The 15275-nt window shown below is 52.9% G+C and overlaps 1 protein-coding gene across 6 annotated transcripts in view; it reads right to left on the bottom strand.

The window, feature by feature from the left end:
• RGS3 (regulator of G protein signaling 3) overlaps positions 1-15275 on the bottom strand; it is a 75474-nt gene that overhangs the window by 32530 nt on the left and 27669 nt on the right. For 5 of the 6 annotated variants that reach the window (XM_035136301.2, XM_035136222.2, XM_060268570.1 and 2 more), the window contains 8 exons: positions 13880-13961; positions 13340-13445; positions 12406-12757; positions 11430-11469; positions 7850-8037; positions 6012-6095; positions 3867-3978; positions 2921-2964 (listed from right to left, as the gene is read on the bottom strand). In XM_035136301.2, the coding sequence (XP_034992192.2) occupies positions 2921-2964; positions 3867-3978; positions 6012-6095; positions 7850-8037; positions 11430-11469; positions 12406-12757; positions 13340-13445; positions 13880-13961 (1008 nt within the window). Of the gene's footprint in view, positions 1-2920; positions 2965-3866; positions 3979-6011; positions 6096-7849; positions 8038-11429; positions 11470-12405; positions 12758-13339; positions 13446-13879; positions 13962-15275 lie in introns of those variants that run through there. The other variant, XM_035136648.2, reaches the window with a different exon arrangement.

The raw sequence follows: 15275 nt of genomic DNA, 5'->3' as shown, positions 1-15275 counted from the left end.
GAGAGACACAGAGGCTGCTCATGCCTCCATCCGAGGAGGTTCCTGGGCTGGGCTCGGGCAACAGAGGCAGCAAGAGGAGAGGCATGCCCAAAGGCTGCCCCCCCAGCAGGGCAGCTCCCCTCCCACTGGAGACTTGCTAAAATCCAAGACTGAAGACGGTGCTGAGGCTCTCGCCTTGCTCACGTCTGGGCTGCCCCTGGCAGGAAAAGGAGATGGAAGTCTGGTGAACCAGGCCAACTTCTCACTCTGCTCACTGGTTACCTTGCTGAGCAATCACAATGGGGCAGGCTGTCAAGCGACCCTCCACAGGGACGGACCCTTCTGCAGAGCTTTCCCCCTGCTTTATAGCCCCCTTTTCCCTCGACAGCAAGGCAGACGTCACTGCTGCCACCCGTCTTTCAGCTAAAAGGCTCCTTGGCTAGGAAACTGACTGGCAGGGATTTATCATCCACTTACAAGGTTGCCCTCAGCGCCACAGGGGCTGCTGCTGAGACAAAGCGCCACGGCAGCCTGTCGCCAGGCGGGCACAGTTTAATCGAATCATAGTGGGGGTTTTTTGGGGGGAGGTTGTGCCTGTGTGTTTACCGACACTTCGTCTTGCTACCCTTTTAGCAGGATGTGCAAGCTCTCAGGATGTGCATGTTCACTCATTTATTTAGGGACCCCACATCCTGACAAGTCCCAAACGTCTTCTGCAGCACCCAGGTGTCTCCTTTGCCTTGAATACCTTTGCCCCTCTGACTTGCAGCAGCTGCACAGGAAGTTTAAACGGAGACCTATGGGACCCCAGAACACTTGCCGCGGGGGTGGCAGCAGGAGGAATCATGGGTCGTTTAGCAGGAAGACCATGGCCTGGCTTTGCCCCCCCCATCCTTGCTTTTTCAAAACTGGGATTGCTTCTGACTTTTTGCAGCCATAACACGCCCAGCGTGGAGGGCCGTCTGAATTGGCCCAAGCCTCACTATGGAGGGCAGACTGCCCAGAACACACCTCCCTGCCCTCCCGCAGGAGCAGAATGCCCAGGTTCTCTCTGTCGCATGAGACACAGATGTTGTTGTTGTTGTTGCTGCTACTGCTGTCGCCAACTCAACAAAGTTACAGCTCTGTGTGCAGCAACACAGATCTCTTGGTAGCCTGACACACAGCATTAGTCTTTAAAGCCAGACCAAAACTTACCTGACAGACAGAACAGCACCTAGTCCTGAGAGGATAAGCCCCTGTGTTCTAGAGCCATGCAGGCGGAGCATGAGGCAGAAACGGCGCCATGAAGGGCTGCAAGAGAGGAGCCTCCTCTATGTGGAAGGGACATGTGCATGCTCAGCCGGCTCTGCCCTCTCCACGCTTGTGTCTCTCGGAGCAGGAGGAGAGGGTGAATTACGGGAAATCAGTTCAGGCTAACTAGGCATAATGCCGGCAGGGCAGGGGGCAGGATTGGCTGTGCTGCTGTTGCAGCGAATGAATACACTATTTGCGCAGCTCACCACCAGAATGTCCCCCAGGAGGCATCTGAAAAGACGTTTCCAAGTGCTCTCCATCAAGAGCAATTCAGGAGCCCATCTCCTAATCCCACAGCTAATGGAATTAAGGGCTTGCAACTCAATTCGATCAGGGCTGGGCGATGGGAACGCTGTGCAAACACTGCTAGCCACGTGGGGGGGGGGGTGAGATGGTTCAGCGGGGTGCTTTTCCCCTACATTGGGTCTACACAACCCTCCCCCGACACACAAACCCCGGAGGGCAGGAGGTGACCAAAACACCAGCAGGCAGGCAGCACCTGGCACTGGGGCGGAAATTCTCTCTCTCTCTCTCTCTCTCTCTCTCTCTCTCTCTCTCTCTCTCTCTCTCTCTCTCTCTCTCTCTCTCTCTCTCTCTCTCTCTCTCTCCCTCCCTCCCTCCCTCCCTCTCTCTCTCTCTCTCACACACACACGTTTAGATTTTGCCTTTGCCAAATTTACTCCAGGTGAGGCTCACATTTCTCCCTCTGAATTAAAATGGAGGGAGGTGCCCAGGAAAGGCTTGCTTCTAAAGGGTATGAGGGCAACAGTGACATCTGTCCTTTCCTATGAACATGCCCTTAAGCATTTCGGCCCAATATTAGGATCATTCCCTGCATTCCCACATCAGTTTCTGACATTAAAAAGGGGGGTGGGGAGCCCTGCTGAAAATTAACCCCCATTTTTGTGTGAATTTTTCCACATTCACATATTTCTGCATGCAAGTTTGCCTAACAGACACACTTTTGCAAACAATTCCCCTTATTTTTGTATTTGACGTTTGCTTTTATACACATGTATGTTTGTATACATTCCTCGAATGGAGAGTGGCATTGCAAAAGTGGGAGAAGAGGGAGTAGGGAAGGGTAGCTGAGTTTCCATTCATGCATTGCTCTGGAAAGTGTGGATTAGGTTATGTTCCCCTTTAAATGTGAGCTGATTAGACTTTCTCCCCTCTCATTTCCAGGGACTCCTGACTGAAGAAAGAAATCCGAAAACAGAGGCTCATCCAGAGACACAACAGACTACCTCTTCCGAGGGAGAGAGAATGCTGATCCACACTTCCGAATGCTTTCCTGCTTGTCCCATGTTTTTAAGGCATGGGTCCAAGCGGTTTTGCCTTTGCTCTGTCATTTCCCCCTGGAAAACCCACTCTTTAGAACTAAATTGGTGCAAACATAGATCCAGAGAAAACCCAATTGATGTTTGCTTCAATTCAGTGGTAAAATGAGGTTTTCCCAAAAGATGTTTCCCCAGCAGAATTTTGCCAGTTCACCTTCTGCTCCCCCCCCCCCCCGGCCACTTGGTTTTCTAGAGGACCAGCTTCTGCCCCAAACAGGTGGAAGTGCTTCAGGCGCTTCAAGTAAAGGAAGCATTTGGCAAGCGATTACAGAACACAGTGGGGTTGTGCTCTGTCCAATGCTCACCTCAGCCAGGTAGAGGATGCAGAACTTCAGATCCTCTGAGGAAGCTGCAAGTGAAGCAGATCAGAAGAATTTAGCTTTCCCTTAACTCTGAAGTGGCTCCTACAAGCCAAATGCTTTTTTCTTCCTGGCAACTGAACAACTGAGTTTCGCTTCCTATCTGCTTTTGTTTGCTTTCAGCAAAAAGGAAAGAGATGGAGAGTTTCTCAGCCCTCAGAAGCAAAGCTCTCCGCCTCAGGCAGCATCACAAGCTCTCTCCTCGCAGGAGCTCAGCTCTAGCACCTCACAGGTGGGCACCATTGTCGTTCTAAGAGAATAAGGGAGAAGTTCATGGTGAGCTCCAGCACCTCTTTTTCTAAAAAATAGCACCGGGTATGACAGACAGAGAATTTGCACAGCCTCCTAATACTTGGTTTAGCAGGTCAGTGCTAAGTCCAGGAGTGCCAAAAGGAATTCCTTCTACGCTCAACTCAGTCCTGCAATGGGTGGCCACAGCCCTCGATCACAGGGTGGGGCGGGGCTTTAAGGGAAAGGGCTGGGCGAATACAGGGTGGCAGAGGAGAGGTCTGTCCATGGTTGTGGGCCATGACAGCAGCTTGCAGAAGGCGAGGGAGACAGATCTGGATGAAACCTCACTGGATGACACAGTCCTTACCTTATCTCTCACCCTAAACTTGTTGAAATAATATTTGGGGTGGGAGGGGGAGAGAAATCATATACGCCGCCTTGAGTTCCATGAAGGAAGGTAAGATTTAAAGCAAAACATAAATACATAAAAATAAATGTACAACCCTCCTTGTACTTAGGCAGTATACTTTGAACACCAGTTGCTGCAAAGCAATCAGGAGAGGGTTGCATGTCTTTGCTCTCAGCCCACTGCCCGGAGGAGCAGAGGTGCCCTGGCACCTGCAGGTGTTGGGTCCCTTCTGAACCCCCTGCCACAACTCACCTTCTTGCACTCTGACATCCTTCAGGTAGAGGGGGTTTCGGAGGACATTGCACCGCCCTGGCTCATCCTCCTTGGTGAAGAGCAGCAAGTCTGAGTAGATGAAGAGAGTCACCTGGGCAAGGAGGGAAGAGGGCAGAGGGGTCACTTGAGGCACGCAGGGCCACCCAGCTTTGGTGGGAGAATGAGCAAGGCCTGACACTGGGCTGAGCTGAGCCCAACTCCCAGACGGGAGTCCAAATCAACATCAGATGGATCAGCTGAGGGCAGGGATGGGACAATGACACCTTCTGCACAAGTCAGCCAGGAGGGGGTGCTGTGTGCCTTTGTGAGTGGCATCACCCACTGCTGGCATGCAACTCTCAGGAGATTGGCCAAAAAAGAGAGCTTGGTTGCCCCCTGTTTTATATAAAACGAATTCTTGCTAAGTTCTTGCTTCAACACTACAGTGGATGGGCAAGCCAAAGGGCAATGACTTTTAATAGAACTAGGAGGAATATTTGCCTATAAACTTCCTGTGTGAGTTGTTAAGCTGATCGACTGATTGATTCGTCTGACGGCCAGCATAGCAAGGAGGATGCCAGGCTAGGTTTGAGGGATCTTCTGAGGCTTAGCCTCCATCTATCTGTCCCTGAATGTGCAGCCTCCGCTTAGCATCCCAGAGGCTCCTTCCTACGGCCCCGATGGCATTGTCAGGAGGTTGCCAACACCAGAGCCCCCCTGGGCTCTCCTTCTCTCCTCAGATGGTAGGGTGCCAGGCCAAGGAGCCAAGAGTACAAGGGCCTCGTGCAGCACATAGCAGCAGAAACCTAGGACTAAGATCTCAGCAGATTGTGACTACAGGAACCACCGCCAAGTCTAGACAGGATGTGGCTCAAGCCAGAATCAGGATTCGGGGAAAGGACTGGCTTTTGCATGGCTCCCTCCACAGCCACCCACCACCTTCTCCCTGCTCTTAGAGAAAAGAATCCTTTGGTGGCATCTTCAGCTCATTTACTTTTACCCCCCCCCCCCCACTTCTGAGAAAAGCCCTGGAAGCACTTGAAGGCCATCATGCCAGAAGCACCATCCCAGTTTGCCCTCTAGGGACATGCAACAGTACACCACAGGCAAATTCAGCAACAATACCAAAACCACCATCATTTCCCTCTGGGAGAGAAGACACCAGCCAAAGCCCCCAGCCTGCACCAGAGGCGAAAGCGGGCAGAAGGCAAGTGAGCCAAAGGGAGAACTACACCCCACAGAAGGTGTGGAAGGCCCGTGAAAGGCCCGTTTCCTGCCCCTGCTCTCCACTTGCAGCAGGGCTGCCTCCTCCTCCTCTGGAAGAGAGGGATGGGTGCCGTCCTCTCCCACTCTGCCTGCCTGCCTGCCTGCAGTGTGGCTCCTCCTGGGCCTCATGGCTCTTGCATGCAGGGGGTTGGGGTGGATTCCCCACTTCCTACTGGAAAGCCCTCTCTGCACGCAGGAAGCAAGCAAGCGCCTCAGGACAAAGGAGTCCAGGAGGACATAAAAGCATCCCCCTGACACACTGCCTGTCTACATACAGGGAGTTTCTTTCTTTTTTAATGTGGGGTGGGGGAAGCACTCAAATGTGAGTACATTTAACATTAGCAGAGCTGGAAAGATAAGCTGGCAGTTAGAAGAGGTTGCAACCTCCCCCCCCCCCCCCAAAAAAAGTTTGACAGGCAAAGGCTTTGCTGGCATAGGGACGGAGGCAGGAAAAGTGATGTCCCTCTGCTCCTTCTGCTGTTGCAAAATGTCCAGGAGCAGAGCAGTGTTTGTCAAAAAAAGTACAGCCCAACTATCTTCAAGGAGCCCCCCAGCGGCAGGACCAGGGAGGAGGGTGAGGCAGGAGCAGGAAGCTTCTCCCAGCTCTGGCCTTGGAGAACCAGCACTTCTTGGGAGGCTACCTGAGGAGATCCAGCCACCTCAGCCCAAAGACACGTCAGACCTCTTAAGCCCCGTTTCAGTGCTTCTGCTGCCAAAGGAGTGGGGGCACGTTTGCCCCATCTTCATGTTTCTGGAGATGGGCTCCAGCATCCCGCTGACAGCAGAGGAGGCAAGAGGGGGCCTTGGCTTCCTTTGCCACCAGCAAGCAGACAATGCCTCACACAATTCGCCAACACCAACAAGCGCCCAGAGCCTCACCTTGGTGGGTCTGTTCCGTGTCTCGTGAAGGAGCAGCTCTTCTGACAGCAGCAGTGTCCGGGCTGGATTGCAAAGGTCCAGAGGCTGAAAGGAAGAGGAGGAGCATGAGGAAGAAGAAGAAGAGAAGGAGGGAGGCACACCTGGGTGTGAAGAACAAGGCCAGCCCCCTGAGAGCCCCACCAACCTCCTCTTTGTGGAGAGCCTGGGAAGCCCCTGATAACAAACCGGATCTTGCAGGTGGAAAGTCCAGCAGAGGGAAAACAAGATGCCTTTGAGGGCTTGGTGTGGGCGGGCCGGGTTGTGTATGCGTGTGTGATGGCTCCTTGCAACCCCAACACCTACATCACACAGGAACTATAAAAAGATCTCTCACACTCTGCTCCTGTGTGTGGTTATTACTATTCAGCTGCAGCAGCCACAACAGTGACTGAAAGTGATCAGGGGGAGCATGGAAGAGGCATGTGGGAGGCAGGAGATGCTTCCTGTGAGAGGGGTGGGAGTGTGGGGGGCACAGGAGAGGAGAGGAGAGGAGAGGAGAGGAGAGAGGCCCACGGCTGCCAGCCACCAATGGCCACCAATGCTCCTCTTCTCTCCCAGCCCCTCTCCTCAAAGCCCCTGAACATCTCAGGGCAAGGCAGGGCCCAGGGAAGATCCTCCCTTGCAGCCACGCTGGCCGTTTCTGCCCATAGCTATGGCCACATCAAGGCTTGGGAGGGGGGGGTTGGGGAGGCACCAGTTCGGATAGCTTTACAAGAGGCTAAGACAAGTGCATGGAGGGTTTGGCTCCCAATGGCCGCTTGCCACACTGGCTATGCTTTGCCTCCACGGTCAGAGGCAAGGGCACTTCCAAATGCTGCTTGCTGGGAGTGATGCTGTTGCTGCCGCTCTCAGGCCCTGCTTGTGAGCTTCCGGTTGGCCACCTAGACGGGCACCCTTGGACCCTTCTTAAGGAAATGCTGCAGGACTCTGGTGGAGGAAGGGGTCCTCACAAAAGGATGCTCCACACCACAGCCATGATGGCTCACTCTGAATCATTCAGTCAGGGCTAATTCCCCTGCTTTTTATGTCCTCATAGTAGGTCCACATCGGCCACATCTAACTCAACTTTTAAGTTACTGGTCCCCAGGTGTTTTTTTAAAAAAAATAAATAAATAAAAACCTCCCACCTCCCTATTCCCCCCCTAGTTGCTTAAAGCTGGTTCTCCCGCATTATCAAAGACCATTACCCAAGGGTCACCCACATGGTGCCTTCCAGATGCTGCGGACCACAACTCCCACCATCCCTGCCCAGTGGCCATATGGGCTGGGGCTAACCCCAACACTATCGATGGCTCTGAGTCAGGGTGACTAGATGGAGCCTCCGCCTGAAGAAGAAGTGATGCCACCGTGGCTTGGGGAGGAGCAGCATTTCCTTACTTGCTAAATTTAGAGTTGCCCCCTAGAACCATGCTCCCAGGGCTGCCTCAAAGGAGAAGAGAAAACCAATGGACAACAAAGCCATGTTGCTTTTGAGCCCTGGCTGGGAGCTTCCTCTTTCAGAAGAGGGATGCTAGCTTGGGCAGCCCTTGGCTCTGGCCCAGCAGCTGCAGCTGGGCTCTGAGCCTCCTCCTCCATGGGTCTTCCTTACACCTCTCCCCCCACAAATATGCAAGTCCCTCTTCTCTTTCCACACCCCACACCCTGGCTTGAGTACTTTGGCCGAGAGCACTTTGTGGCAAGCAGCACACAAAGCCTTGTTTTACTGTGGTGTTCATACCGAAGCAAGCACAGCAGGGACAGGAGGAAGCGCCTATCCAGCAGAAAGGGTTTCCCATCCCCCCTCCCTCCCTGAGACTTACCTGCACAAAGATGGGGAAGACCAGCACTTTGGGGGCCAGTGTCACGTAGGTGCCGTAGCTGGAGTGTGGGATGCCAGGTCTCACGAGGGTGCAGTTCTGGGGGCTGCTGCCACTGTGGCTTCTCATGGTCTGCACCGTCTTCATGAGCCGGGACTTCTTGCCCTGGGACCCACTTCTGCATGGATTGCCTGGAGGAAAGGGGGAGAGAGGGGCAGCTTGTTGTTCCCTCTGCTGCAGGACTGCTGTGGTCACAGTCCTGCCAGAGAGCTGTACTAAGACCACACTAATCAATTCATGTAACAACATTATATACTGCCAACCTAGCAGTTCAAAAGTACATAACAGAAAGCACACCAGGGAAAGTAGATAAATAGGTACTGCTGCAGCGAGAAGGTAAACGGTGTTTCACGGTGTTCCATTGAGCCAGAAGTGGTTCAGTCCTGCTGGCCACATGACCTGGAAAGCTGTCTGTGGACAAATGCTGGCTCCCTTGGCCTGAAAGCGAGATGATTCCCGCAACCCCATAGGCGCCTTTGACTGGACTTAACCGTCCAGGGGTCCTTTACCATTTTACCTTTACCGCTTGACTGAAGTAAAAACCTTGTAAGAACACAAGAAGAGCCCTGAAGCTGGATCAGGCCAAAGGGGGCCCCCTCTAGTCCAGAACCCTGTTCTCACAGTGGCCCAAAGGCAAGAAGCCCACAAGGAAGCTGGACCTGAATGAAACAGCAGCTGCCTCCCCTCATAAGTTTCCAGCAACTGATAAGGACAGCCTTATTTCGCACAGATTTGTCTAATCCTCTATTAAAGGCATCCAAATAAACCACAAAACAGTTTTTTTTCTAAAAAAAAAAAACTATTAAATTATCAGTGAAGAATTAAAAACATTCAAAAGATAACTAAAACCAACAGTGCACTAAAAAGAGATCAAGACATAGATAAACTTTCTGGATCTTTGGATAGTTTTGTCTAAGCAAAAATGTTTTATGGAAGCACCGGAAAGCATACAGCAAAGGCCCTGCATGATGCCAATAAGCAGGGAGTTCCGAAGTGTAGGCTGATTCCTTACAACTGTGGAGCGAGTATTATGAGGCACCAAGTGGGCCATTCCCACTTCCTCTTGTCCTGTTTCTCTCCCACCCCACCCCACCTGGTTGGGAAACCTGCTCTTTGGCACTCAGTCACAGCAAACGGCGGCAATTCGGGTTTTCTCCTGTTTGCTCTGATTCAGTGCTAAAGGGCGGAATTTCCCCGGGAAAAGAGCAGGCAAAGGGGAAACTGCTCAATCTTGTGTGCCTAGAAAGCCCGGGTCAAGTGGGAAACTGCCCAGCAGCCCTGTACTTTCTAGGCACCGGACAAGTGGAAGTGTGGATGAGCCTCCTGTCCAATTACCAGCATCTGTCAGGAGCCTGACTAAACCCTCAGGATTCACCAGGAAAGACTGTCCCCTTAAGACCACGCCAGCCTCTCCACTTCCCCTGGTCTGGGGAAAGGCATTCAGAAGAGAGAGCCAAGGAGCAGAGCCTCTGCCATGGTCCGGATCCCCCTTCTACACCTCACTCCCCTGCCAGCTTGGTTATGTAAAAGGAAAAGAGGCCAGGGGATCCCTTCACAGAACTCTCCATGCTCAGTCCAACCCTAAAACATTGCAGGTTTGAATGCAGGTTGAGTGAATGCAGGTTCACTCAAAGTAAACCTCGCGATGCTCAAGAGAGCTTACTCTGCAGCATATAACAAATTAAGTGTGTTTTGGGCTGCAGCCACCATCAGGTCTGGCCAGAAGAGGATGGCTCCACCCAGTGCCCTTGGGGCACAGAAGCCCCTGCAAGGAACACAGGGCAGCTTCCCCTCTGATGGGCAAGCAGAAGCAGGAGGCAGAGGGGAGGGAGGGGCGGATGCCACTGACCCTTTCCAAGTGCAAAGTGCCCAGACTAAACCTTGTGCACACCCCGCTCCACACTTTGAACTGGCTTGGCCTCCCCGGAAACATCAAGGAATTGCTTCTTATATGTTTATTTCTCTCCATCCGTCCCCTGTGCCTGCTCTGGGCGTGACACTTTCCAAGAGTCAGTAGGAAACGGAGCCTTGCGGAAACGATGAGTCAATCCGGCTCATTGTTGGCCAGTCGCTTTGGCAAATTTCCTACATGGCTGCTCCTGCCACAAAGGACTTTGAAAACAACACCGCAGCTCAGCTGGTACCGTTTCCACCAGGGCCTCTCTGTTCCCAGGCTGGCCTTATCATGAACATAGTGGCTCCCAAAGCCCTTTCTTCACCTGCTTTCATCGCTCCCACTTTTACAAGTGTTGACTGTGATGATTTGGGCTAAGGATATTGCCAATGCTGGGTGGCCAATGTGGAGCCTGTTCAGGCTTGGGGAATATGCCAGTGTTGCTGGCAAGGCATCTTGCCCTCAGCTGCCTTTCCACACACAGCAGGCCCCTCGTAGCTGCACTGGGAAAGGCAAACATTCAAGAGCCTGCCTTGGCGTCAGCGCAGCAGCCCCCCTGACCTCCCTTGTCCCCCTGAACCCAAACACTCCTGGATGCAGACGGGGAAGCAGATAGGGCCGCTCCAAAGTAAACAAACTGGACCATTCCATGAGCCGTTTGGAAAGGGCTTGTTTGCTCTCAGATAAACAACGGTCTGTACCAAGCCATGTTCACTGGCAATGGCTAGGAAGCCGCCACTCTTTGCTGCAGAGATGGGGAAAGGCCTGTCAGTCTCTAGGAGGGGGCAGTAATCCTCAACTGGAATCTCTTGAACAGTGGCAGGCAAAAAAAGCACGGCTGTTTTTACAACAGTCCTGCAAGGCAGGCCAGCATTATCACCCTCTCTGTGATGACGATGTGGGTAAGTGGCCATGGGGAGAGTGATTCAGTGGGTGACACGAGATCTGAAGCAGGGACTTAGAATCATAGAATCATAGAGTTGGAAGGGCCATCCAGTCCAACCCCCTGCCAACCCTTCTTGGCTCAGAAACCCTAGCACATTTATAGAGCCCTCACTTTGGCCTGGCCCAGCCCAGGGTCCTTTCCTCTCATGCAGCCATTTGCAATTCCACCTCCCCCCACCCTGCATTTCCAGGAGTGAGTTGCTTTAACGGACTGCATGGATGAAGGCTCTGGGTCCCTGCTCTGCCACAAAGCTCCCTGGGTGACCTCCCTGGAGCCAGGCCCTCTGATCTCAGGGCTGCCACAAGAACAAAATTGGGGCACCTCCCCGCCCCCGCAACCTCTTTTGAGGAAGGCTGGGATGCACATGACTCCCAACAAGTAATGAAATGCAGTTTGCGACAAGGCAAACCTCTGGGGACTCTGGGAGCCCAAGCAGCTAACAGGCCACCAGCTGCGGCTCCCAGCTTCTCTAGAACTCCTCTCCATTGCTCTGTGGCTTTAAACACAAGAAAACAAATACAAAAAGTAGTAAAAAGAGGCTCCCTAAGATTTTCATTCACTGCTCCTGGCCTCACTTAACACTTTGCCACCTCAAGAAAAGCTAGACCTCCAACCCAGAAATGAGCAAAACCTGAGACACAGGCAAGAATGGAGCTAGACCCCCTTCTCACTCGCTCACTCACCTCCAGGGCCCTTGCCTTCTGGGTAGATGGGCCTCAGCACCTGGAAGACACAAGGCAGGAGAGCCAGGGTTACCTCCTCCTCCCTGCTCTCAGAAGACACTGTTGGGCTTGGGAAGACCCTGCAATTCTAATGCTGGATGCAGAATGTAGCATTTAGAGATCTCAGCCCATTCTCTTTTTGAAATATAGGTCAGCACTGTTTGGGACAAGATGTCACTACCCTGGAAGAACTATTCTAGGCAGTCCATGCACAGTCAACATGCTCAGGTGGGCAACTCAGACCCAACCAACTAAGGCTATTGGAGGGGAGCAGCGGCAGAGGACTATGATGGGATGGAGGGCCAAGGGCCCAGCAGCATCCTCTGGAAAGACAGCACCTGAACTACTGCATTTCAGCCTGCAGGGCAGACTCAACACATGGAACTTCTCTTTGATATAAGAGGAATTCCTTTTACACAGAGAGCCAATGTGCCAGGGAAAGAGCTACACTGCAGTCTGACCTCCAATTCTCTGCATGCAGGCATTCTTGCTCTGGAGCATCCAGCCACCCACAGCCTGTTGTCCCCTGCAGGACCAGTTTTAATCATCTCATGAGCTGCTTCTGCGGATGAAGGCCTTGCATTTTCACTTCTGGCAGTGAAAGGGGTTCCCTTCCAGGCAACCTGTCTAATGAGGTTTCACCCTGATCTGTATGTGGGGAGACAATGCTGTTGGGCAAATGCTACATCCCACCCTTCCAAGAACGCATTCCTACCATTTTCCTTATCGCAAGGGCAGGATGCCTGTTTGTTTCACAAGAACTCCAAATTTGTCAGGATGTGACTTAATTCCACATGAAAACAATGGCAATCTGGGAGACTCTGACCTGCCAACTGCACTTCTTCTGAGAGGAGAGTGTGTGTGCAAGTGGAGCATTTCAGGCCAGAGAAGAGATGAGATGAGCCACCTGACCCGTAGCCAACCCCTGCTTCCATACCTGGCCTCCTGGATTGAGTGGCGCCAGGATGATGTAGTTCTTGTCGCCCCCGCTCGTTGAGGGTTGTCGGGAAGGGGAGGGCATGGTGTGCTGCTGGGAGACCTTCCCAAGCTCTGTGTAGCGCTCCCAGCCGTTGAGCGCCAGGCCCTCGTTCCCACCATAGACGATGTGGCAGCTCTGGCGATGATCAAGGCGTTGGGAGCGCAATGCACTGTTCTTCTCTCGCTTGTTGGGTGGTGACTGCAAGTCGTATGTCGATTTGCAGGACGAGCGGCGGATGACGCTTTCTGCGCCAGGTCTGACCCAAGGGACTATGCGCCAGACCAGCACGATGATCTCGCGGGAGCAGTTCCTGCAAGAAATAGGATTGGCATTGACACAGATTCATTCTTGGGGTCACCCCCCCCTCTTTCTGCCCTGTCCCTCCCACCCTTGCTTGGAAATCATCAGGCCAGAGGCTTCTCCAAAACAAGGAAGGCTTTGCCTGCTGATAGATGAAGAGTTCTGAGGAGGCTCCCCAGGAAGGGAGTTTCTGGAGCCTCCTGGCAACCCTTCCCAAAAGCACCTCAGTTACTGGCAAGGTGTGGAGAAGGGAGCGGCGTGCAGAGGCTCTTCCAAAGGTCTCTGTAATGGAAAATGTGGGAGGAAAGATCAAGATGGAAAGGGCCACAGACAGATCCATTCTCAAGATGTTGGGAGGGAGGCCTTCTCTGTGCTGGCCCCATGACGACCATAAAGTGTTTGCAACATCTGCACATCTCTTACGCGTAAGGCCTTTGCAAAGGTCTGGGTGTTTCCCAGAAGCAGCCCTTCCATACTCAGACACAGGCACAGAGACCCCCTTACTCTCCACCTATGTGCGCACAACCCTGTGGGATCCAGGGATCCTGGTTCCGCCCCTGCAATCCCCTCTCCACATGTCTGTCATAGTCACCGGATCTCGTGGGCCAGCTCCACGCACTTCCAGCGCTCAACAGGTTGCTCATTGAGTTGGAGGATGGTGTCCAGTTGCTGCAAGCCAGCCTTCTCTGCTGGGCCACCTGCAAAGGGTGGGGTGGGAGAAACAGGGCATGTCTGTACTGCAGGCAAACTGGTTTATAGCCTTTCCCACCACTTGGGTGGATGAGTACCTAGCAGTTTGGAAGCCAAACAGAACTACTCAAACATAGGAGTTAGGAGAATCCCTAGCATTCCTAGACAGGAAGGAAAACAGGGAAAGCGGTGAACGTTTCTGTGTTAGTCCAAAAGCAGACCCTGCCAGCTTCCAGAGCCTAAATAATGCTGAAATCAGAAGTCTGTGGGCTGGACCCATGAGTGGCGGGAGAAAGTGGACCTGTGTTGTATAGTGCACGGCCAGCATGCCACTCCCTAGACCAGGAGGAGAGTGCCAAGAGGCAGAAGAAGCTGGAGCCCAGAGCCCAGCCCCTTTGCAAAGCGAACTAATTCACCATCCGGGCACCTCCGTCCTCCTTACCCGAGTCCACTGCCTGCACACGGACAGGCGAGTCACAGCAGATGGTGAACCCAAACCCATTCTTGCCACGGGGGATTGTAATCTGGAAGGAAACAACGAGGTTATGCTTTTTAACAAACAGCAACAGCTGCCCCTCATGCATTCTGCGTTCACTGGTCGTATCTGTGCAGCAGGCGGGGAAAGACAAAAGGGATGTACGCACACTCACACTCTGCACATGTTCACTGAACCCCAGGAGAGGGAAGTGGGACCTTTCCCCTAGCCCTATCCCCAAGCACACACACACACACCCTGCAACTGTGCCCACAGCCATTCTGTTCAGCCTTCACGACAAGAAAAGGCCCCCTGGGAGGCACCAAGCCAAGTGAGTCCCCTGGTGTGGGCTCAACAGGCAGCCACGGGTGGGGAGCACTTTGCTCTCTCCTTGAGCAATGAGCACCAGGAACTTTCCACTGGCCACACGTGGACAGAAAGCTGAAAGGTTGCGCTGATCTTATCAATCCCTACCTTAGCCGCCTCCACCACCACAGAGACGAGGAGGTTATTTTAGCCTCACCCACATCCGTTGCCACAGGGAGGATAGAAGCACCACAGCAGCTCTCCTCAAAATAGCATTGTGCCTTCAGGCTGAAGGGGCTTTCCAAAAGCCAGAGCCTGCCAGGCCACTAGGCAGTGTGGGCTTCAAAGGGACTTGGTCCCCAGCAGAAAGAGCTTCCAGTCCCCTCAGAGACTACAGGTGCCTGTGGGCCACTGAGTCAAACCAAAGGGGTCCTTAGCCAGGATCCTGCCATCACTCACGCTGTACCACAACAGGAGCATGGATGCCCCTCTCCCCAGCTGCACCCCCCTGCCAGGTGGCCCCACAGGAGACGTGCCAAGGTCTGTCATGGAGCCCTATGCATCCTGGTCATGCCCCTGGTGCTATTTCCCCATGATTTTAGTTTTATTCCCTTAATGACAGTGAATGCTGCAGAAGACAGAATCTGGATTCAAGATGCTTTTAACAGATTGGAAAACTGAGCCCAAACTAACAAAATTAATTTCAATAGGGGCAAATGTAAGGTTCTGCACACAGGCAGGAAGAACCAGGTGAAGAAATATAGGACTGGGGACACCTGGCTTACCAGTGGCACATGTGAAAAGGGTCTAGGGGTCTTAGCATAGAATCATAGAATGGCAGAGTTGGAAGGGACCCAAGGGTTATCTAGCCCAACCCCCCTGCAATGCAGGAATCTCAGCTAAAACATCACTGGGCAGAGGGCCATCCATCCTCTGCTTAAAAAACCTCCAAGGAAGGAGAGACCACAACTTCCACTGTTGGGCAGCTCTTACTGTCAGAAATTTCTTCCTGATAATTTGTCAGAATCTCCTTTCTTGTAACTTGAAGCCACTGGTT

The sequence above is a fragment of the Zootoca vivipara genome, chromosome 1 (genome assembly GCF_963506605.1).
Source record: "Zootoca vivipara chromosome 1, rZooViv1.1, whole genome shotgun sequence".
NCBI classification, from domain to species: Eukaryota; Metazoa; Chordata; class Lepidosauria; order Squamata; family Lacertidae; genus Zootoca; species Zootoca vivipara.
Note: the sequence above shows the minus strand (reverse complement) of the source record. Positions and strands in the feature narration are given on the sequence as shown.